This window comes from Festucalex cinctus, chromosome 11 (genome assembly GCF_051991245.1).
Source record: "Festucalex cinctus isolate MCC-2025b chromosome 11, RoL_Fcin_1.0, whole genome shotgun sequence".
NCBI classification, from domain to species: Eukaryota; Metazoa; Chordata; class Actinopteri; order Syngnathiformes; family Syngnathidae; genus Festucalex; species Festucalex cinctus.
Window position 1 is genome coordinate 22308731 of NC_135421.1, and position 23541 is coordinate 22332271.

A 23541-nucleotide genomic window follows, 5' to 3' on the forward strand; every position below is an offset into this window, starting at 1 on the left:
CGCCGTCGGCAGAACCCGGTTTGTGATCCAATCACAGACTAGCAGCAGCAATCACTGTCCGCTGATTGGTTTTATAATCCTCGCTCGGGATCTCAGATGGGTGAGAATCAGCTGGCTGAGAAGCGCGGCGGTGAAAACAGTCATATTGATGCGTTCACTTTCACTCTCTCACACAAAGACATATTTCTTTTTCCCCCACTGCTTTTACATACTGGAGCTTTCATTCTCTCTCCAGAAGCACTTGATGAAAGTGTTTAGGGGATAAAAATGATTTGGAAAAGATGACATTCAACCGCAAGTTCAGTGTCCAACATAAATTATGTATTAGGATCTTTTGTGGGCACACATACAAAAATTGCTTGTGACATCTTAAGCACGGTTCACTCTGTTCTTTAATCCACCCCACTCAACATCTATATTCAATCGTAAAAAGTCCAGTAATGCATTAATTTGGCAGTTTCACCACTAAACATGGCCAAATAAAATTAATTTGTTTTTGTATTTATCTTAGTAAATACTTGGTTAATTGATATATTGTAAATAATAAAACAAAAATATTAGTAAAATAAAAAAATAATACATGATGTACAAAATGTATTTCACTAAGCAAGTGGTTAATTGATTTTAATTAAAAAAACTGTACATGATGACGTTAATGAAAATAAATTATACTATTAAATATGCAAATTTTACGTACACTACTTTTTGTTTTAACTAATGAGCTGGCCCATCTGATTGTTGTAAGGTCATGTTGTCTTATTGTTGATTAAGGTCTTTTAAATATATTTAAATCATTTGATCCCCAAAACGTAAAAATACGTTCTATTTTAAATGTTTTCAGTGTCCCAAAGACGTATTTATATGTTTTTTTTAAATGATTTCTTATTTATTTATTTATTTATTTTTTAATGCTAAAGCATACAGAAGACAGCCTCTCAACTGCAAAGAAGGGACTTTAAACTTTCTTTTGGTAGGTTCCATGTTTTTATAGCAATAGAACACAATATTTTGTGGGCTTGCAAAATCAGTCAAAATCCAATAAAACAGGAGTGAAGCTGATTGCGTCTGTGAAAATGGCTGGGAGTAAATGAGTATTATCTTAGAAAAAGTTTTTACTCTAAAATTTGCTGTCTATTAAGATTGTCAATTTTCTGTGAGTAAATTTTGCAAACAAGTTTTGTTTTGTTAGCTGCTGAGTTTGTTTCTTTCCTCGCGTAAAGCACATCAAGTTGCCTTGTGTGTGAAATGTTCTATAGAAATAAGCTTGCCTTGACGAAAACAAAACAGCAACTAAAAAACCTTTACGGCTTCCACTTTCGTGTGAAGAATTTCCACAAGTCTGTCTCACAATTTTTGCCCATTTACACGGAAGAACATTTGCGAGGTCACTGATGTTAGATGAAAGTGGTTGGTTGACCATGTGTCGCACTGCCTTCTTTCATGGGAACTAATGGGCCTTCACCACACTTGATTTTACAATTGGCAGCAATTCACTGCCTCACACAATAACGTCAACAATATCATATGTATACAGTGTATTCACAAAGCCCAGACTCCCAGATCAATATGATGTGCTTCATAGTATTTAAATAAACACAAAGATGAAGATCTGTTTTCCAATGCTCGATATTGTAGCAATCCTCACAAGTATTTTATCTATAACCTTAACCTGAAATCTTATTACACGGCCTGTCTGTTATCCTTCCTCTGAAAAAAAATATCACAATTTACCATGTGTACAAAATCAATGTACCTTTTTTTGGTGGATAAATAATAGTGCGACATTTTTCATTTCAGTCACCAGATGCAATCGAGCCCCCTTGGCCGATGTCCACTTTCATATATTGGCTAGTGCATTGCATTGTGGGATTTGTATGCTGGCACTGTCCCCAAGTGATTTTATGGCTTACTGAAGCATTTCCTCTTAAATCATGAACATTTCATGCATCATTAGCTCCACTAAGGTCGTGGACATGTTTTTACCGTGTAGTTTATTAGATTATTAGCTTGGGTCCTGGAACCAATATCTTTCATACTGCCTCTTGCATTATTGAATCCTAATTTCTGAATGCAGTATTGGGGTCTTTGGGTGTCACGTTATGCGTTTCATCACGATACTTATTGTGTGTCCTTATTTACTGTGTCCTTGTCTAACATCTGTGAAGTTGTTCAAGGACAAACAACTTCCTCCACATTCTGGTTGAATATCAAAATTAATCGTACAGCTGTTTGGATGCATTCCAACAATGATTGGAAGCTACAACATTTCTACCCATAATGGGTTTTGGGCTTGGAATAAATCTAACATAATTACAGATGTTAAACAGTTATTCAGCTGTGTAGGTGTGATGATTTCCCTTGCCGTTGTCGTACGGCTGCTTCATTAGTGCGGTCTGCATTCATTTGTCTAGTTTGCAGTTATTTTGCTGGTACACGAATTTAAAGAACTGTTTTTGAGCTTAGCACTGCGATGTAACTATGAAGTAAGATATAGAACACAATTAAGATACACATAAGCTGCTCTTGTCCATTCACTTGTCTACAGAGCAGGAAGGGATCAGGGATCAATTATCGGAACTATTCCAGGGTAGAATCGACTGATTTAAAAATGATTTTGTTTCGCAAGAAACAACAAAGTCCCTGCAGTGAAAAAAACAGATAAACTTTGTCCCGTGTCTCTCCAGAACTTTTATCTCCTAATGGAGAGTCATGGGAGTCCATTTGCATCTCAACTGAATTAATCACATCCAATAATTTTCGGAAGGTGATGAACCCAATTATCATCATTCATCTCGTTACCTCCATCTCTTCACATCTTATCTACGTATGTGTTAAGGTGGCACATTCATTTCCCTACAGTTTCCTTTTCCTTTTTTTTATTATTTTTTTAACATTTTAGCCAACAGTTATGTTACTAGGGCGACTGAATTAAAACACTTAAAAAAAAGTCATCATTGCATTGTGTCTATCTACGCTGAGGTCTCAGACAATTTGCCCTCATCTCACCTGTGGGGGAGAACGAGTACAGGAAGCCAGACAGCCCACTTCACATATATAGACACACACTGCCCCCCATGGGGTCAGCGAGATAAGCTGCTTTGGGAAAGGGATGCACCTTTCACTTCCTGTCAACATGGGCAAGTTGTTGTTCCACACCAGTGATTCCAAGTCTCCACCTCACGTATTTCCATTCTTCCTGGCCACTAGCTTCCAACATGCCAAGTGAAATACGGTATAGATCGATATGAAAAGGGTCTGAAATCCAATATTTCGATTAGGTATGATAAGAGATTGATTGTTAAAATTGTTGTCTATTTTAATGCGAAAAATAGATTGTGCCAATGGGAAGTTGAGCTATGTCAACGGCAAAGTTATTTTAGTTAAAAATTAACGACAAAAAGTAAAACTAAAACTAAAAAAAGAAATAAAAACGAAAATGCATTTTAAAAAAATGAAAACTACCTGAAACTGCATTTTATGTTTACAAAGCTAACTAAAACCTATAATTATTGCGATAATATCCTTCATTTTTAGTCTTTGGTAATTAATTTAATAAATGCTCTTTTGGGGGTGATTTTAAATGTGATTTTATGTAGATTTATTTTGATATTAACCAGACGTTAGAAAGAGTGTCATGCAGAAGTGATGTCATCTCACAGCAGCCAATAGAAAAGCACCTTTAGATGACGTTGCTCCTAGGCGCCAATTTTTCCGTGCTTCACCCCCCCCCCCCCCCCCCTCTTTATTTAACATTTCTATAGACATACGCTAGTAGAGAATGCAACGCCTGAGCATGGCAACAGTATAAAAAACAAAAAAATTGTAAGAATAAACAAAAAAACAAATGGGGATTCTTGCACATCATATCATTGAAAGTAAAAGAGGAATGTATACAAAAAATTAGTGTTGTTCCGATACCATTTTTTGGCCCCCGATACTGATTCCGATACCCAGCTTTGCAGTATTGGCCGATACCGATACTTAATTTTTTTTTTCCTCAACATGAAAAAGCTGTCCTGCCATTGGTCCAGAGCATTCAAGGGCCAATAGGATATCTTAGATCGGCATGCAGTGAACATATCACAAATCAGTGAATGTCGTGCACGAGCAAGACACAAGATGCTGCATCCAAAATCCTATATTAGCTTTGGAATTAATGGTATCAGCATGTTACTTGTGAGTAACCCAACTGATACCGATACCACTGTTTTAATGCAGTATCGGCGCCTCTGCCGATACCAGTATCGGTATCGGTACAACACTACAAAAAATCAAAACAATAAATGCTGCTTCATATTGTCACTTATTTTCCTTGCATATTTGTTACTTTCCCGCTTCTTTCAGCCATAAATCTTTGAAAGGAGGGTTTACAGTTTTTCCACTTTGATTTTTCCATGCTTGACTTTTGGCTCCATTCGCGCGGCTTGCCTGCTTTTTCCTTTTAACTCTGCCAAAATGCAACATTAGCTAAGAAATGCATTACTTTTCAAATGTTACCGTGTTTTTTTTAATTTTTATTTTTTTATAAATATTGCGCAAAGTAATAAACCTTTTAAAAAAACAAAATTCAAAACAAAATCAAAACTAACTAAAATGAAAATTCCAAAACTATAATAATAACCCTGGTCAACGCAGACCTCCGTTATTGCACAAGTACTCTGGGCAACATTATTCTGCTCAATGTGTGCCTGAAAACAGGAGTTCAGAATATTTACTACAACTACAAATGTCAACAGCTGTAGAATTAGGACTACACAAGGAGAAAAAGCAGATCAAACCAACCCTTCTCTCAGTTTCTAAGTTAAAATTGAATCATTCCTACTCTACTGAATAATCTACACCCTTGTCGACAATTAATGAAATAAAATACACAGCACATTGCCTTGCCTACTTGCTCATTCAGTCCAAATATAAACAAACATAATGTTACATTAATTATGTTGCTATTAAGTTTATGGCCAATGCAATGTGATGTGCATTAGCAAAGTGTTTCCACTCGAACAGGTTGTTCCATTATCTCATGAAGTAGCCACAGCGTTCTAGTAAATGCAGCTTAGCCACTTATCGGCCGTAATGGATGTATAAAGCCATTAAAAATACATAGTAAATGATAAATAATTAAGCAATGTACAATTTACGGCCTCTGATATCAACGACGGAACTGCGCCATCATTTGAATACATTTTCAACATTACTTAGCATAATATAAATGGTTATTTTGCACCTACTCGTATTCATAAACAGACAATAATATGAGAATAAATATTTCAGGAAGTGTTACGCCGCGGCTTGTGATGAGTGAATCGGCAGAGGTTGACTGTCAACCTCAAGGACACGTTGACTGTGAAACCTTCTGCTAACAAGACTGCGTCGTCTGTCGGGATTTACTGCCCACAAAGCACGCGGCGTGCGTTTGTGTGTGAGTTATGTGTGTCATCCATCTGTTGCACAAGCACACACCGCCAAATTGATGGCCATTTAATGTCCAAACACACATGCAAGAACTAAGTAATGCCTTTTCGACGTGAGAATGTATTCGGTTTACGCGACCGCCGGCCAACTAATGCTTTAATCGTGCGGGAATAAATAATGTATAAGTTGTCTAAATGGAAATAAACACACCGGTGTGAAAACTGTGCGCACCCCCCACATAAGTCCAAGAGTCATTTAACAAAAGTTTCTCCATAAACCAAGGGCACAAAAGGTAAACAAATGTTTTAATGACTTTCTGTTCTGTTTTCGTCCTTTCAATATCTGCGAGGTAAGCTTCATACCACAACATCACAGCTTTTGCTCCAAATTCGCTGATTACTCCGATTGCATTAGGAAAACAAAAGGCCAAAAGAACAACAAAGTCGAAGACGAAGTATTATTCGCCGTTTGATTCTTGCCTGCCAAATTGCAAATCAAAACTCAATTAAGCGTAAAATCTTTTTTTTTTTTTTCCTTATACACAATTTTTCCTTTGACCTGTTCAAACCGTCATGCATTTTTACTTCAAAAACAGGACACGCGCTTTTCCTTCTACCTCGCCTTTCAACATCTGCCTAATCAACACCACAATGCATCCATTTATCTTCAACGTGACCTTTCATCCTTCAACGCCCTTTTTTCCAATTCCCCTCATATTTCTGTTTCTGCTCCCTCCTCTCGTTCTAACTGTCTGAGGATTGGAAGTCCTGCTGCACCCATTTCACACTGGCCATCTAAGCTGTCTTTCTCACGGCTCGCTTTTGTGCGTGTAAGGTACAGATGCGGCAAAGGGAGCCACTGATATAAGAGGCATAACTAAGGTGGATATTGGGAAGCCGAAGTGAAGTTAACAATGAACTTCCCTCGCGTCTTTGTATTGAAAGCAATAACCGCTAACGGCAGGGTCACCGCACGTCTAATTATTTCCTTTAAACCGCGTCAGCTGTGTGAAAACATTGCGGATACAGCAATATCCCGCTTCTGTGAGTTCTGTCTGAAAGGCACGGGCGATTAAATGCGGCCCTACTGTTACACCGCTGATGTGCCAATTTGCCAGAGAGGCGGCGTGAAAGAGGATTATGTCTCTTATGCCAGTTTTATGTTATTGCTTGCCAGGGCCTCGGGAAAGTCAAGTTTTGGACGAAAGTTTTTGTAATTAATATTGTTGCTCTCAGGTGGAAACCGCTTATGTCCAAATTTGGTCAGTTTCCCCCCCCCACAAATGGATACTATTTGTCTTGACCTTCATTTTTCCACATTCCACATTATTAACTCTTTTACTGCCAAAACGTTATAAAAAAACAAAAACATAAAACAAAAACAACCCGAACATTTTCACTTATCTTTCAAGGCAAAACAAAATATTGTGTGCTATGAGTACATAAACATGGTGGATACCATATGAAAGATTGGATTCCATTCTTTCATTAGAAAATATAATTCTACCTTATTCCATTCTTTAGTAACCACCATTTGAAAATACATAATTTGAGTGACACCAAGCAAAAATGGGGAAAAAAAACAACTTTTGTCAAAAGACACAAAAACACTTTATTCACGTCATCCTTGAAAACGTTCTATTTGCTAAGATCCGCCATGTTTTCATGTAATTTACACACGTGCCCATTGAAAAGAGATACAATGCTGCCATCTGCTGGCCATAGTTTGTGGGTCTTTTTTTATTTTTTCGCCCCATTCACAAAGCGGCGCTGTACAAGACGTTGCACTGCCCATTGACAAAAACAAAACAAAAAACAAAACATAGTTGACGTGATTTGACGTTATTGGCAGTACTCGGTGGGCGTGTCCTTAAGGTCAATTGCTGTTTTTAATTTAATTTTATCATGAATTTATGAGAAAATGATATATTAAAATAATGGATTCATGATTTTATGAATCACTATCTGGCTCAAAAAGGAAAATCGATTTGAGCCCGAACAGATACCGCCTCGTAATTTTTTCCATCTCCAATCCACATCTATTCAGTGTGAAAAAAATCTTAATAATCTCCAAAAACTGTAAAATGGTGGCATTTTTTTTCACCTCTTATCTGCATACACTCACCCAGTACACAAGTTTCTGGTGCCCTTCAACACAAGCCTACATTACAACTGCTGACTGGACCAGTTTACAATGGCAATGACATCAGTTATGGCGGCACAACTTCTGTTCTAAAGGTCATGTGGCCACATGTGAGAAGTGTTGCTGTCATCACTATGTGAGTGCCACTCGCTCTGAAAATACACTTCAGGAACTGTTGGTTTTATCTACGCCATTGGAAAGAGCATAAAACCATTCGATTTAGCATTTTAACATGTGCCCTTCAAGTTCTTTGATGCATTATTGCCCAATAGCCTGATCGTAAAATAGATGTACGGTAGCAAGGAAAGCAAAAGTTTTCCATTTTATGAGTTTCACTATTTGGCCTGTTTATATAAACCACTTGTCATAGTGCAATCGTGGAGTAAGTTCCAGGTTAAATAGTGACGTTGGGAGTTTATGATGTGAGTTTGTGTACTCAATGTGCTGAATGATGGATGTATATGGTGTCAGATTGCCAAGCTTTACTTTCTTGGAGCTCCGTGCAGCAGAGTGCCGTCCTGCAGTCTGTTTATAGCGGCTATATATCACCCGACTTTCAATGGTAATCACCAATGATGCTGCAATGCCAAAAACGATTTAGCTTACCACTCAACAGATCGTGCCCGTTTGAGGTAGCTGCGGGTATTCTCGTGTACGCATGAGGAATGCAGTGAAAATCCGTTCGTCAAAAATTTGGGGACGGATGTGACCTAAAAGAGCATTGTGGGTACTGTAACAATATGGCTGAAACAGGATGTTTCGCAAAAACCTTTGCAGCCGGTTGCTAGAAAAACAGGAGAAAAAAAAAAAAAGATCTGGCTGGGGAATAGCGATGCGCCACACCTCCGCGGCCACCCATAGAGCACCTTAGTCGGCCACGTATGGTCCGAAGGCCTGTTGAACCGAGTGGAGGTGGGCGGCGGGGAAATGAGCTGAAAAATCCCCTGTCGCGGCAGCTACGGCAGGAAGGTTGCCTGGCTGCTGAGGACTGCTTCTCCGGCGGCCGTGAAAGCGTGTGCATCACTCGGAAGGAACAAGAGAGAGTTCGCACTGAGACAAATGTGGCAAAGTACAGAAAATGATGCGGCCAAGCATTTTTTTTCTTCTTTTGGTGATTTGGTTTCCAGCCTTGGCTTCGTCATTTTCGTGGGGAGCGGCACGGAGGAAGTGAGAGAGAGAGAGAGAGAGAGAGAGAGAGAGAGAGAGAGAGAGAGAGAGAGAGAGAGAGAGAGAGAGAGAGAGAGAGAGAGAGAGAGAGAGAGAGAGCACTTGTAACTGTACAATTCTATTTCAAATTTTTTGTTGATGAAAATTAATTACAGCAGAAATTTGACAATTTAATGGCTTGGAGGCTTTGCTGATATGCTATCTATTTATTATTTCTCAATTACAAATAAATTGAAATGTTGTGAATCTCTTAACTTGAACAGTAAGGTTGCACAATTTGCAAACAAAACAAAACAAAACAAATAAAACATTAAATCTCAAACCATTAAAGTGGGGGTCTTCCGTTTTCACTCAGGAAAATACACTATAGAAATACAGGATGTATACCCATGAACTCCTTCTCATTCTACACCTCTGGGCTTCTGTTAATGTGTGGTGGTGATTTTTTCCTAACCCCCCACCAGCCTGTATTTTGCCATTTTGTGTTTGTTTTGTCAACAGCGGGACGTTTCTGTGGACAGACAGTTGTTTACCCCTCCAGCCAATCGCAGAGCGGGGGGTAGAGGGGGGGCGTGTCACTCACTGTCGCCAGACGGGGCCGGGCAAATTGGTCGTCTGCATGACGTCACTCCCGCGGCAACTTGACAGCACGCACTGATTTTTTATTTTTTTTTCCCACTCACTCACTCACTCACTCACTCACTCACTCACTCACTCACTCACTCACTCACTCACTCACTCACTCACTCACTCACTCACTCACACAAGCTTGAGTGAGTGTAACAAAAATCTGTGCGTTGACTCACTCACACAAGCTTGAGTGAGTGACAAAAGTTGACAAAACAAATACAAAATGGCAAAATACAGCCTGTGGTAGGAAATAATCACCACCACACGTTAACAGAAGCCCAGAGGTGTAGAATGAGAAGGAGTTCATGGGTATACATCCTGTATTTATATTGTGCATTTTCCTGAGTGAAAACGGAAAACCCCACCTTGAAATCTTGCAAAGCCAAAGTTCAAAATACAAAATATTATGGCCAAAAAAAAACCCCAAAAAACTATGGCCCTTGTGGCTGTTTTTCTGTTTTTCTAAAACATATTCCAAAAGATGGAACATCATCAGCGATGTTAGAATGCAGTGCACCTCACAAGACCTCAGCTCAGCAAGCATCCAAGGATTAACTCTTGACCTCAACAAGGAAGGTTAAGACAAGAAGAGAATCCACCGGAGATGAAGTGAAGTAAGCAGATTTGCATTAAATGCAGAAGAGTTCATCTTTCACAACACTCACATCACTATTTTTTTTTGTCAATGTTATATCTTAAATTGGAGCTAAAGCAATTATAAAAACATGCCACAGGGCAAGAACAAACATTGTACAGTACATGTGCATTTTTCAAATCATTTTGTCTGTTTTGCTTTCTCTTTTATGAAAGAATACATACATTCCTAAAGGCCGAACGGAGAGTTGCCGATCAGTCATCATTCAGACAGCACAGTATCATCAGGGCCAAATCAAATTGCACGATTTGGGACCCTGAAAGTGAGTGCTCCAATTGCTTTCTCATTTAAATGTTTCATTTTGCAAGAAGACGAACAAAATACCTTGAGACAAGAGTAACAACGTTACTCTCTTCCATCACGAGAGCTCCTCGCTTGCTCTAATTCTTAACATCCCTTATCTTTCAAAATACATCCAAATGTTTGTTTGCATACACTTGACAAGTATAATTGTGCTTTCGCTCGCTCACTACATTTAGCAGTCCTCCCTCCTCTTTCTCACTCTCATTTTACTTTCACTTTCATGTGTTTGTGTCCAGCTTCAAAGGTGGCCGCCGTGATTGCAGGTGCAGAGAGATGTACAGTGCAGCCGGGGACAGCGCCCTTGAGATGAAGAGGGAAAGGGGTCGTGCCGGAGAGCAAGGTCACATTGAGGGTGAACACCTTCAAAGTAGCATAGATTTTTTTTTTTTTTAACACCAAAGCTCGTAAGCATCTTTGGTTCTCTGGCAGCTTGCATGTGAGCGGTGAGCGCCTTGTCACTAGTTGTCGCAGACAGTCACAAGCAAAGATGAGGATCCATTAGAGGGGAACCCAACACCAGTCTCTCACACTTTTTGGGGAAAAAATAAATAAATAAAAATGCTCACTGGGTCTTTCACAAGTGCATCAAACACTGGAGCAGGCACAATTTTTATATCCAACTTTTTCCCTAAAGCTATAGTGGAGCTTGTTGGTTTCTCTCCAAAAAAATCCTTGATATAAAAATATCCTATTAAAGCCATGAGTTTGAATTATTAAATATAGATGTGCTGAAGCATGTGTGCCCTGGCAAGTCGACGGTACAAAATAATTACTGATGCAACAGGAGGGTAGATGTGAAATCTGATACTCCATAAAATAAACAAATGAATAAAGAGTATCATGATTCTTTTCCACATGGAGCATTTTGGATGGTTGCCTTTAGCTATTAGCCTTAATTAATGCCCACATATTTGCTATGACTGTTTAAAACAGTGATCATATTGAAGCCAAGATCTACTTTTATGTCGCAAAAACATACCATGCCTTTAGAAAGAAAGAAAGAAAGAAAGAAAGAAAGAAAGAAAGAAAGAAAGAAAGAAAGAAAGAATATGCTGAACAGTGAAACACATACAAAGTGCACGTCCGCTATGTCTGTGCTCCATGCGTTGCTACGGCAACTAACTTTGTGCATTGATTTCATGTACTTCTATGCCCTTTAAACTCAGAGTAAAGTGTCAACAATAACCACTATTGCCTCCCTACAGAATTCTGTTGGCGAAAGCCTTGACTTTCGTCAAAAGGTGACTCGCACAAAGGGTCATTGTTCATCTTCCAGGTAACCACGAGACGCTCTTTGTCTTTGTTGTCTTTATTGAACGTGCTGTGGTTGCTGGCATAGTGACGCTTGCAGCTTTCAATTAGGCCTGGACGAGCGTGAAAACAAGCGCTTCATCCCTCCATCCATTTTCTAGACATGTTATCTTGTTCAGGATCGCGGGGAGCTGGAGCCCATCCCAGCTGACTTTGAGAGAAAGGTCAACTACACCACGGACCAATCACAGAGCCCAGATCAAAACAACCATTCACGCTGCCACTGAATAGGAACTGAAGCCACCGCAGTTAGGCAAGTTTATAACTACACTATATTAATGTCAGAAATAGTTTTACATTAGTTATAATTAGGGGTGTCAGGCAAATACATTTTTTAATCATAATTAACTGCATGACTTTAATAGTTAACTCACGATTAATCGCAAATTTTACATGTTCTAAATGTACAATAAACTATTTTTTTCCCCCAAGTTTTCATACTCTAACATAAAAGTGGAAAAAATGTTACACAGAAATATGGCTGCATATTTTAGTTATTGATACAGTAATTTCATAATAATTCAGAAAATTGAGTTAATATTAAAAAGATGTATTGTACTATAAAAATTGAGGGTGATATTGATTTGTGTTGAGGTCAATTTTCTGCCACTAGATGGCATAATTGCATTTGTAAGACAGTGACAGGTAAGTGCATTCTTCTTTTCATATTCACAGATATATAATCTTTAACATGAAGTAACTTGTGAGATATTGCCCATTTTTAAAATTGTAAAATACAACTTGACTCCAGTCTCCACAACTATATTTATTATTATTAATTTATTACTGCTAAATTTTCACATGGATGTGTTGCGACTGGAATTTCCCCAGTACAGGCTTTCCAAGTAAGGGGCGGTCCTTCACCGTGCGTTAAAAAAAAATTAGTACTGTTAAAGGAACTTTAATAACTCAACATTAACACAGTACCGGTAATTATGATACCCATAGTTAGTTGCTTGATGCAAGACCCAGTTAACAACAACGTATTACCTTGCCTTAAACATCTGACAGAAAAAAAATGTTATTCATTGCAGTAATTACCTCATCAACCAATATCCAATCCTCTGAATGATTAGCTTTGTTCCTTTTTGCAGGGCAGGCAGTATATTTCTAAAGCGTTCATAATCATCATTCCATGTTTCTGACAGGATTACACCAGAAACATGACAGTATATCTTAAAATTATGAAAGGAAAGGCAATAATTCTGGATAACACGAGATAAGCAAATTAACCTTTATCCTTACCGCTTTAAGTCAATGCCACACCGCTGTCATGTTGCAGTAAAATATATCGGAAGGAGTGTATGCTTACAATACTTAAACGACTCAAACGCACCCATGGCTTCATCATAAATGTATGTGGGAGAACATGAAGGATGGGACAGAGAACGAAAGGAATAAGAGATAAGGCAAATTACCAGGATAAATACGTTGATAAATCGCTAAAGAGGCAGAGAACTGTCGAACACATTCATCCTGCCCGATTGTTCCTCCCTCTATCTGCCTTAACAGAAGGCTTAAGGGGTGTGTGCGTGTGTGTTTACGAGAGAGGGAGTATGTGTTTTACGTGTGTGCGTGGGAGAGATGTGACAATGATGACTCGGGTCTGATAAGTTGTGTCCACACCAACACAAAGTGGACACATGACATTCATGGCTTGACGCTAAATAATTCCCGTATATTTCCATATGCTGCTTGGTAATTGGGGCTTCCTTAGAGGGTGGATTTCCTCACTTTAGCTGCCAAGGGCGTGTATTCCTTACAGAGAGAGGCTGATAAATCAAGTTCTAATAAGCCAGCTAGCATGGAGGTTATATTTACGGCCGCCTACTCCCCAAGGCCAATGCCCTGAGTCCGGTTCTTGTCTCACATGCATACATGCACGTGCTTGCGAGACTGTGGATTGTATTTACATGCAGATGGCGAATATATATTGAAAATTGTATTGATCGTTGCCATTTGGGTATGGAGTAGCACTCACACTGAATTGGACACAATGTTGTCCCTTGATGTGACTGTTTGACAACAAGAATGAGAGAAAAGAAAATATTTTCTCAACAAATGGCCACATGACAAGAAAACTTCCCCTTTGTTTACTGGAAGGAATTTACCTTGCTTGTTGAATTAAGAAGCAGGTTACTCGATCCGGGTTTCCCCCAGCGTTTTATTAGCCTGGTGGCCCGCCAATCTTTTCAGGTTAGCTCACATCAGCCACACATGCTAACGTTAGCATGTGCGGTTTCTTTTGTAATTTCTAGCTGTGATTCGTTAAACATTAAAGGGATTAGACTACGGTATTTTAAGCCCTTCCACAGTTAACTATAGGTATATAATGATGAAATCTTTCCCTTGATACCACGGCGATGTACTTTTTTTTTAAATAAAATATTTGGTGTTTTGCTGGTTATGTTTCTAATGCGGAAGTAAAACGGCCAGTTTAGTAAAACCCCGCCTCTCCTCGTGTGGTTGCCGGCCCCCCTCTTGTCTGAGCCGGCTGCTGCTGGAGCGCTGCGTTCGAGCACTCCTCTGAATGGCCACGCAAGCCATCAATTCTTCAATAAACATTTGAAACAAAACGTCTCCTTGTCACATGAATCGTAGTGGAGGAAGGAGGGGAGGAGAGGGAAAAAGTGACAGGAAAGAAGTAGGAAAAAAAAAAAAATCCCTGAGTGAGTCACAAACCTGCAGCTAACCACTACACCATTCGTTTAGTTAGGTTCGACAGCGCAAAAGTTTTACTTGTAGTTTACACACGTGTCAGCCAGACTGGGATTTTAAGAAGGCCAATTGTCATTGCACTTTGACAAGGATAATTGTTTGCTTTGAATTCATTTGGACAGAACGTTTACATTTTATCACTATCTTGAGAGCATGGATGGCTAAGAGAAGGTCTGCATAGGCGTTATGGGGGTGGGTCCGCACATAATGACATCATAAAGTGAGCACCGCTCGTTTTCTCAGGTTGGGAGGCGCCGGCAAATGACGGGAAACTTCGAAATGTTGAAGGATTAAGCATTTCCGGAAGTGGGTTTTTGCCGATCAATGTAATCGTCAATCTTTCAATGACGGAATACCCATTTCGCTGAGGCATGACGGATTGACTATTGCAGTTTGGCTATAAATATTGACGATGACGGAAGGTGTCCCCACTGATGGATGCTCAAAATTCATTGATGCATCCACCTCTGTAAATGGTTACAGCCAACAGAGAAGCGTCAAGCAGTGGAAAAGACTTGACTTTGCTCCGATATCACACTGTGTATATGGCTGACATCTCTTCCCTAGCCACTAGCCAGATAAGAACAAGAGCTCAAGCTAAACTGATGTACTGCTCAGAGGAAACGTGATTCAAAAACTGTCACCTTACCTCCCTCCCTCCCCCAGCAAAGTTCATCGAGGGCCCCGGTCTTTCAAGTCATCTAATTTGTATGGCTGCTGTTGTTATTAGTGTTTCTGCAGCACAGCGCTTTGGTCTCGGGCCACGGACAAACCGCTTTATGATGCCGCGCCTAATAAACATCATTGGGATTTTCCCTGGCTGGTAATTAAGTGTGGGGATAATTTGTCATAGTTAGTTAGAGCACGGTGCGATGCCGGGAGAGGTGCTGCCTGGAAGGAAAATGGTGGCTTAGAAGGCCCGCTACTTCCATGCATTCAACTCGTTTATAACTAGAGCTGCAAATTGATTCTGGCGCCTGTTGGGCTACAAGGCAGAAGGCCATCACAGGTCAAGAATGATAAGACGTAATCTTTAATTGAGTTTGACTTTAACAATCTAATAAAGTTTGACAGTAATGATTTTGGAGTTCCAATTACCAATTCACTTTGCATAGTTGACAACAGTTTATAATGTAGACATTAACAGGTGGATATGAAACATAATTTGAGATTTCCTTTTGACAGCTGGAACATTAATACGACTTATGTAGCGTATTTCCACACTTGTATGTTATTTAAGGTTTTAAAACTTTTTTTTAAACCATGAATACAATGATAATCAATTATCAAACTCATTCATAAGGTCGCCATTCACAATAAAGTCTTCTTGTCTTTGATAATTTGTGGGTGCAAAATTGTCCCTGAGGCGAGTGAGACAAATGAAGATGATCTGGACTCTAAGGGCCTGAAACATGATTGCTCACACTAACAAATGTGGCGCACCTGAGATTGTGTCTGCCAAACGTGTAACCGTAAATTGCTGCACAGTTCATTTTCTGCGTTCTGGGAGAATTATATGCAAATGGTTTCATACACCACACACACTGTGATTTTTCAAACCGTAGACAAATTTGGATGGCTGATATGGGGGGTTTGGTTTACAGATATGTTAGATAAAAATGTTACAGGAAGTGCACTGTATAAAGGTAGGTAAAAAAAACAAACTGAATTTCTCTTTTTGTGGTCTTAAGTAATGTTGAAAGACTTCAACACATCTTAAAATGTGAAAATGGTTAACAGTTGAGTATTCACTGAAAATTAAGAATAGTAATTTTAAAAAGTAATCAAATGTATTTAGTTACATAAAGTAATTGAAATCCAGTAGTTAAACTTCTACTACATTTTCAAAGTTCCTTGATCTTCCCAACACTGTTCGCCCACTATTTGAGATCTCAGTAAATCAGGTCCTTCAGAGTCAGGGTGTCAGTAACGAATGGCACTCCAAAAGCCAGCTCTTCCCACATCATTTCATAAGCATTTTAATCACCATTTTATTATTATGATTTTAAATTTCCTTCCATCTACAAAGGACTGTCTGATTGGAGTCTCAAGTCGCTGTTCTGATGTGACACAGCAACCGAGAACCTGACCTGTCTCTGATTACTTTCGGTGACATACACAATTACCAGGCTGCTTCCTATGATTAAAGACCCTCGTGTTTCTAGGACATCTCCATTTCGGCTCCTGCCGCCTCTTTCAACAGTCACCCACCTGTCCGCCTTGCTTTTATCACTCTTTCAAGTTAGCATTATGAAAGTCAGCTATGCAATTCACACCAGCATCGCCTGTTCTCAGGTTATAATCCTGACAGTCCCGGTCAAGTTTAAAGGACTGTTTTGCCTTTGTTCATTTATTAAATTGACTATTGGAAATATTGCCAACATAATATAGGAGAGTTTTCCAGGGTAAAGATTTTATGGTACAACAATTGTATTGTGTGGCCTCAATATAGATTTTATTTTGAATGCCAAAGTTGGGAAATGTACAAGTGGACATGGTCTTTGCAATTTGCAGCCTTGACCAAGTAGTTGTGGTCATATGGCAGATTAGTTTTTCTTGCATTAAAATATATTATCTCTAAGTTCTTGGATGATATGGATGGATTATTTTTTATTTTTTACCTTTCTCTGCATGTGATGGAGATTGATGTTTGTGCATATATAGAAATATAAATCACAGAATACAGAAAAGGTTACAGTTGGCAGGAAATTATCACAGGCCATATAGTTTCTGATGCATGTGGAGAGGACTAAAGGATGGTTTGCGTATGTGTATGTCTTTGCAAAGAAACCCATCACAGCCATAACAAATCATATACAGTAACCTCACTGGCATAAAGCATTTACCAACAGTGCCATCTGCATTTTAATACCTAAGACTAATTTATTTTTGGCTGCAGTGCATTATTACAGGATTCTTGCTCTCAACACGCATGCATTCACATGCCTGCCTGTTTTCTGCTGATGCTAACTCTATGCTAATGTTGTTTTCTCTTCACCTTTCCAAATCACCAATAGAGTTTTTATGTAGATGTGTCTCGGGAAGCATGTGTATGAACATATTGGTAGGAGACACGTACAGTTAAGTTAGCCTTTAATTCATTAGGTTAGTTTAAATAATTTATAACATGAGCTCTGTTCTTGAGCTTGGTCACTTTTTTTTTTCAAACAATCTTTCATGATAGTGCCACACATTATATAGTTTCAGATATCACACAATTATGTATTAGTTGTGGGTTTTGCGGTGCATGATGTAAATGCATAGGCTATAAACAACTTTGCTATAAAATAAATAACCCAGTGGGAACAGTCCCAAGCCACTTAAGAGCATAGAAGGTGCCTCAGGTTCCTGACTCCATTGGGATCAAATACCTTTTTTTTTTCCCCTCCCCAAACAGCTATTCAATCAAGCCAAAATCAAAACAAACATCCATAAAAATTACAACCCCCCCCCCCAAAAAAAACCAATACATAAATAAAAAATATATATAGCAACCTGACTCCAGCTCCCTAAAGCACTTTAAAAAGCTGTAGCTGAGTATATTAACCTAGTGTATATTAGCGCTGTCTTGTAGCCAGGGGACTTGCTGTGTGTCTATGCATTGAACTTGGGGAATCTTAATGAAATAAAAAGGCTAGGTGTGACATTGTGTTTACCTGCAAAGACTGCCGAGCCGTCCCTGGACACACACAGAATAATGCATTTAATGTGTTGTGGCTGTATGAGAAAATGTGTTTTTCCCCAAACTCCCTTAACAACAGAGGAGCAGAGGGTGGGATGGAGCCAGAGAACAAAGACGACAGAAAAATGTACACTGGAGAAGAACACGAGGCGGGAGAACACACGCACACACACAAAAAAAACGGTGTTTGCAAATTACAAATTAAAAGGCTGTACATTCTACACAGCATACCCTATCCCACAGGAAATATGGTCCTTTCAACAAAAACTCTTATTAAGAGAATGCAGGTAGTAAGAAAACTCTCATTAATTTCTGCCATTATTTACAGCACTGGCATCGAAAAAAAGGAGATTGTCCTGCTAAACAAATTGCATTACCTTTTTGAATCAACTATAATAAAACTTGTTAGCGTGAAACTACAATCAACAGTAGCAATAATTATGTATTTAAAAAGTGATGTAAATTGAGTACTGGAGAGTACATATTCTAGGTTGCCAACATTTTACATTAGGAACTGTGTGTAATATGATTATGATCTTAATTATCATAAGGCTAAAATATGACTGTAAAAAGCAAAATAGTCAGTTCTCAGTACATAAACTCATTTGCTCCCAATAACGTGTACATACGTTTTTTTTAAATGTTCTAAGTGTCCCAAAGACGTATTTATACGTTTTTTTTGTGTTTGTTTTGTTTTATGCTAGAGCATACAGAAGGCTTTGATGCAGCCGCTCAACTGCAAAGAACGGTTGCAGAAATGGTAGTTATTACACAAACGGCCAGTAGGTGGGAGCAGAGCAAAGGAGATCAAAAAAGCTCAATTACTTACAATTTTGAATAGATTTGTGAAAACTGATGAAACTTAGCTCACTTCGATTGCTAATTGCTGAAAACGGAAACAGATAGAAACATATTTTTTTTCCTAATGAAAGAAGAGACTTTAATCTTTCTTTTGATAGCTACCATGCTTTTATAGCAATAGAACACAATATTCTGTGGGCCTTGCAAAATCCTTAACTAATGAGCTGGCCCATCTGATTGTTGTAAGGTCATGTTGTCTTATTGTTGATTAAGGTCTTTTAAATATATTTAAATCATTTGATCCCAAAAACGTAAAAATACGTTCTATTTTAAATGTTTTAAGTGTCCCAAAGACGTATTTATATGTTTTTTTTAATGATTTCTTATTTATTTATTTATTTATTTTTTAATGCTAAAGCATACAGAAGACAGCCTCTCAACTGCAAAGAAGGGACTTTAAACTTTCTTTTGGTAGGTTCCATGTTTTTATAGCAATAGAACACAATATTCTGTGGGCCTTGCAAAATCAGTCAAAATCCAGCAAAACAGCCGGGAGCGAACGGGATTGCTTCTGTGAAAATGGCTGGGAGTGAATGAGTTGTTGAATGACAATACATTCATCTCCAGGCACTTTTCATGTGGAGCCAGTTTAGCCATACTTCTTTATATACTCAAGAGCCCAAACAGCAAAGAAAAATTCCCCTTTAAGAAAGAAACCTTGAGCAGATCAAGACAAACACTAAATATCTTCCTTGCTCATATAAAATAATGTCTGGATCAAATCTTTCAAGCGTAGAAACAAATTCACAAGGCAGATTGCTCTACCCAAGAAACCACAACAGGTGAATGGGACAGAAAATAAAGTTGGACATTCACCTGCAGAGAAGCGAGCCAACCAATCAAACGGCCTTGCAGTGGCAATATCCCCATTAAAAGCTAATGAGGTGTTTCCCTGGATCAAGGTCTGGGCAATCCATCAAATCCCAGAGCAAGATTTATGTTTGAGCTTTCCTGAAAACCAACAAATAGACTGGACCGAAACAGGCCCTCCTGGCTTGAGACGAAAACTTATCTGTCTACAATGCCACGAGTCAGCCCGATCTTCGACTGATCCTTTCCCATCAAGTTATACCTGAGGCAATAGACTCATCTCTTTCCATTGGTAAAGACATGATGTCTTCTTGCAATATAAGAACAAACAATAACATAACTACTACTAAAAGGTTAAAGGTACTTAATCAATGCATTTTGTCAAAATTAATTAAATTAGCATGCCACTAAGAGCTTGTTAGACTGAGATCTCACTCTTTAAGCTTTGTAATTGAACATCTGCTCACTTATCTTCAGAAAGCAACAGATTTTTAGAGTTAGCGGTGTGATTAGTGTAGTTCAAAGGAAAATAAAGGTTTAAAATGGCATTTACGAAAGAGATCGCATCATGCTGTGGAAAATACCATATTGAACATAATGGATGAAATTATCCTTGTTGGGTCTTTTGTCATGAAAGTTGAACAATGGGGAAGTGGGTCAAGGCTATTAGGAAATGTATGTAACGATGCACGTGCACAACCATTTTTTGGGGAAGGAGTTTACGTAATCCCCCCAAAAAAGGGCACCGATCGCCAAAATTATTCATAAAATTACAAACAAACAAACAAACAGTATTTAACTTGATAATAACAACTATTAACAAGGGCGGTGAAGGGACGCTAAGGTTGATATAAAAAGTCTACACACCCCTGTTCAAACAGCATGTTTTTGTGACGTGTGCTTACTTCCCAAAAATTCTTGACAATAATATGTTCTCTAAGCAACACTACTACTCTAAATCTGGTATTCTGGTTAATATTGCACCCCGCCTACTGCCCATAGCCAGCTGAGATAGGCTCCAGCACCCCCCGCGACCCTTGTGAGGAGTAAGCGGTTCAGAAAATGGATGGATGGATGGGTTAATATTGCATTAGTGGAATATGAGTTAAGCAGCAAAATCCATCAGTTTTTATCCATATCAGAAGGCGGCCATTTTGCCACTTGCTGCCAAGTGGAAATGACATCAGAGTTGCTCAGGTAACAACCAGCTTCAGAAAACAGGTAAACTGTGATTGGTCATTGCTTGAGCCCTGAGCAATTGTGATGTCATCTTCACGCGACAGCCAGTGGCAAAATGGCCGCCCTCTGAGACGGATAAAAATGGCTGGATTTTGCTGCATAACTCATATTGCACAAATGAAATATTAATCAGAACGCCATATTTGAACTACTGAGGTAACATATTGTCAAGAAATGTTTAAGGTCGACTTCCCCTTTAGCATGAGTCTGAATGGGACTGCACATCCCACTCATCACACTTGTGCCTGCACATTATCAGATCTATTTTTTTCTTTTTCTTTTCTTCCCAATGAAGTTCTAAAAGTTATAGGTCACAATAATGGTGTCAAAAAAGTTTTGAAATGATTCACACTCACCGGCTTGATCGGTGCTGACGGTAATGATGGCGACCTGTCGAGGAAACGAGCTCATGTCCGAAACCCCGTTGAGCGATTCGATCTCAAAGGTATAATTAGCGTGCGCTGAGAAGTCCGTGACGGTGACAGAGGCGCTAGTCAGGCCTAACGGCTGGGGCAGGAAACGCAGCTCCTCCTCGCAAAGCTGGCACTGGCCGGGCTGCGGGCCGCAGCGTTTACACTGGACGTTGTAGGTGAGGTCTCGGCGACCCCCGGTGTCACTCGGGGGTGACCACTCTAGCATCAGACACGTGTCATTGAGGCTGAAAAGTAGGTTACGTGGAGGGGATGGAGGACCTGTTTAAAGAAGAGAACAGATTTAGGACTAATGAGTCATCGAAACATCCAACTAGTTCTACGTTAGGTAATACAATTTAGATTTATGACTGGCCGTTGGAAGTACACTCAGATCTTGGATGACAATGGGACTTGGTGGGTAGCACAATAAGAGATGATTGTAAAATTCTAGAGTTTTAGTTGGATCATACATGGAAAATGGAAAATGTTGGTTAATTTCATAAAGTCAAGAAATACTGGGCCACAAAATAGACAACCATCTTGGCAGATTTAAAGGTGTAGACCATAGAATCAGTTTGCACCAAAACGCAATGTTTTTTTTTGTTTTTGTTTTTTTAAATCACATATTTTATTTGTATTTTCTTCTATATAAACAACACCAAGAGTGAGACAAACTGACAACAAAGACTAGCCAACAACAAACAGACATTACAACAACTTAACATATAAACATCTGACCCAATCCAAACCCTGCCCTTGGACATTAAAAAACAAAAACACAACAACAACAGCAGAAACAACAAGAAGCCATATATTGTAGCTTATAAAAATATATATACATAAGAAAAACAACTATACAAGAAAAGAAAGTTATAATTATGGCTAGTTCCCCAAAATCCAATGTTAAAAGGTTAAAATGGAAGTTAACCTTCAACATTTCTTGATAATATGTTATATGTGACCTCACTATTCTAAACATGACATTCTGATTGATATTGCATTTGTGGAATATGAGTTATGAAGCAAAATCCAACCGTTTTGCCAAGATGACATCAATGTTGCTCAGGTCTCATGTAACAACCAATCACAGGTCAGCATCAGAAAACAGGTGAGCTGTGATTGGTTGTTGCATGAGCCCTGAGCAACATTGACGTCATCTCCAGTCAACAGCAAATGGTAAAATGGCCGCCCCCTGAGATGGATAAAAATGGCTAGATTTTGCTTCATAACTCATATTCCACTAACACAATATCAAACAGAATATTTAGGCTAGTGGTGCTGCATAGAACATATTGTTAACAAATAAATACATAAAAAAAGGGTTGACTTTCCCTTTAACATGTTGTACAGCACAACTCCATCCATTACACTCTTTCAACCTCTCTCATTTAAGTGTTTCAGGTATTTTTGTGCTCCCTATGGATGCGTGCGCTTGTGCGTCAGAGTAAGCATTGTGCTGTAGCAGGCAGTCAGCCGTCAACAGGGCGGAGTTAAAAGGCCTGCGAGATTTGAAAATTCCTTTCCTGCCAAGCTCACTGTCTGCCAAGACAATGCGATGCTTCCCTCTCCCTCAGCAACCCTCCATCCCTCTCTACCTTTGCTTGAAATCTCAGCAGACCGCAATGCTCCTCCTCCACTTCTGTCAGCGTATATGTCCATTCTTTGCCTGGCTTTATCTGCCCCTGGCTTTATCGGCCATCATCGCACCTCCTCTATTCTCTCCGCCGAGCAGAATCCACCCACCTTGCCCTCCTGTGGATCAACCCCACTGCCATCAATCAGCCTCTATTCTCCTCTAGAGGGAGATTGGGATCAGTATCCTCCTTCCTTTCTTCCTTCAATGTCTGCTCCACCCATGTTTCCTCCACCTTTATCTCTTCTCTTGTCATATCCTAACTTTCTTCCTTCCTGTATTCAGCTTTTAAACTGCAGTTGTCTTTAATTGTAAACTGTAAACCCGATGACATGAGAGCTCTCCTGGCTGGTCCACCATTACAGGCAATAGAGATGTGGGCAACCACATAATTACCAAGCAACATTATTTTGTGGCGCGCCACCAAAAACCAGCACGATTGATTTTAGAGGTGCAATATTAACTCATTTGCTCCCAAAGACGTATTTATACGTTTTTTTTTTCAAATTTTATGCTAAAGCATACAGAAGGCTTTGATGCAGCCTCTCAACTGCAAAGAACGGTT

The 23541-nt window shown here is 39.2% G+C and overlaps 1 protein-coding gene across 4 annotated transcripts in view; it reads right to left on the bottom strand.

Moving 5' to 3' along the window:
* LOC144031002 (ephrin type-A receptor 6-like) overlaps positions 1 to 23541 on the bottom strand; it is a 187172-nt gene that overhangs the window by 37923 nt on the left and 125708 nt on the right. For all 4 annotated transcript variants that reach the window (XM_077537683.1, XM_077537681.1, XM_077537680.1 and 1 more), the window contains one exon: positions 21287 to 21622. In XM_077537683.1, the coding sequence (XP_077393809.1) occupies positions 21287 to 21622 (336 nt within the window). The remainder of the gene's footprint in view (positions 1 to 21286; positions 21623 to 23541) is intronic.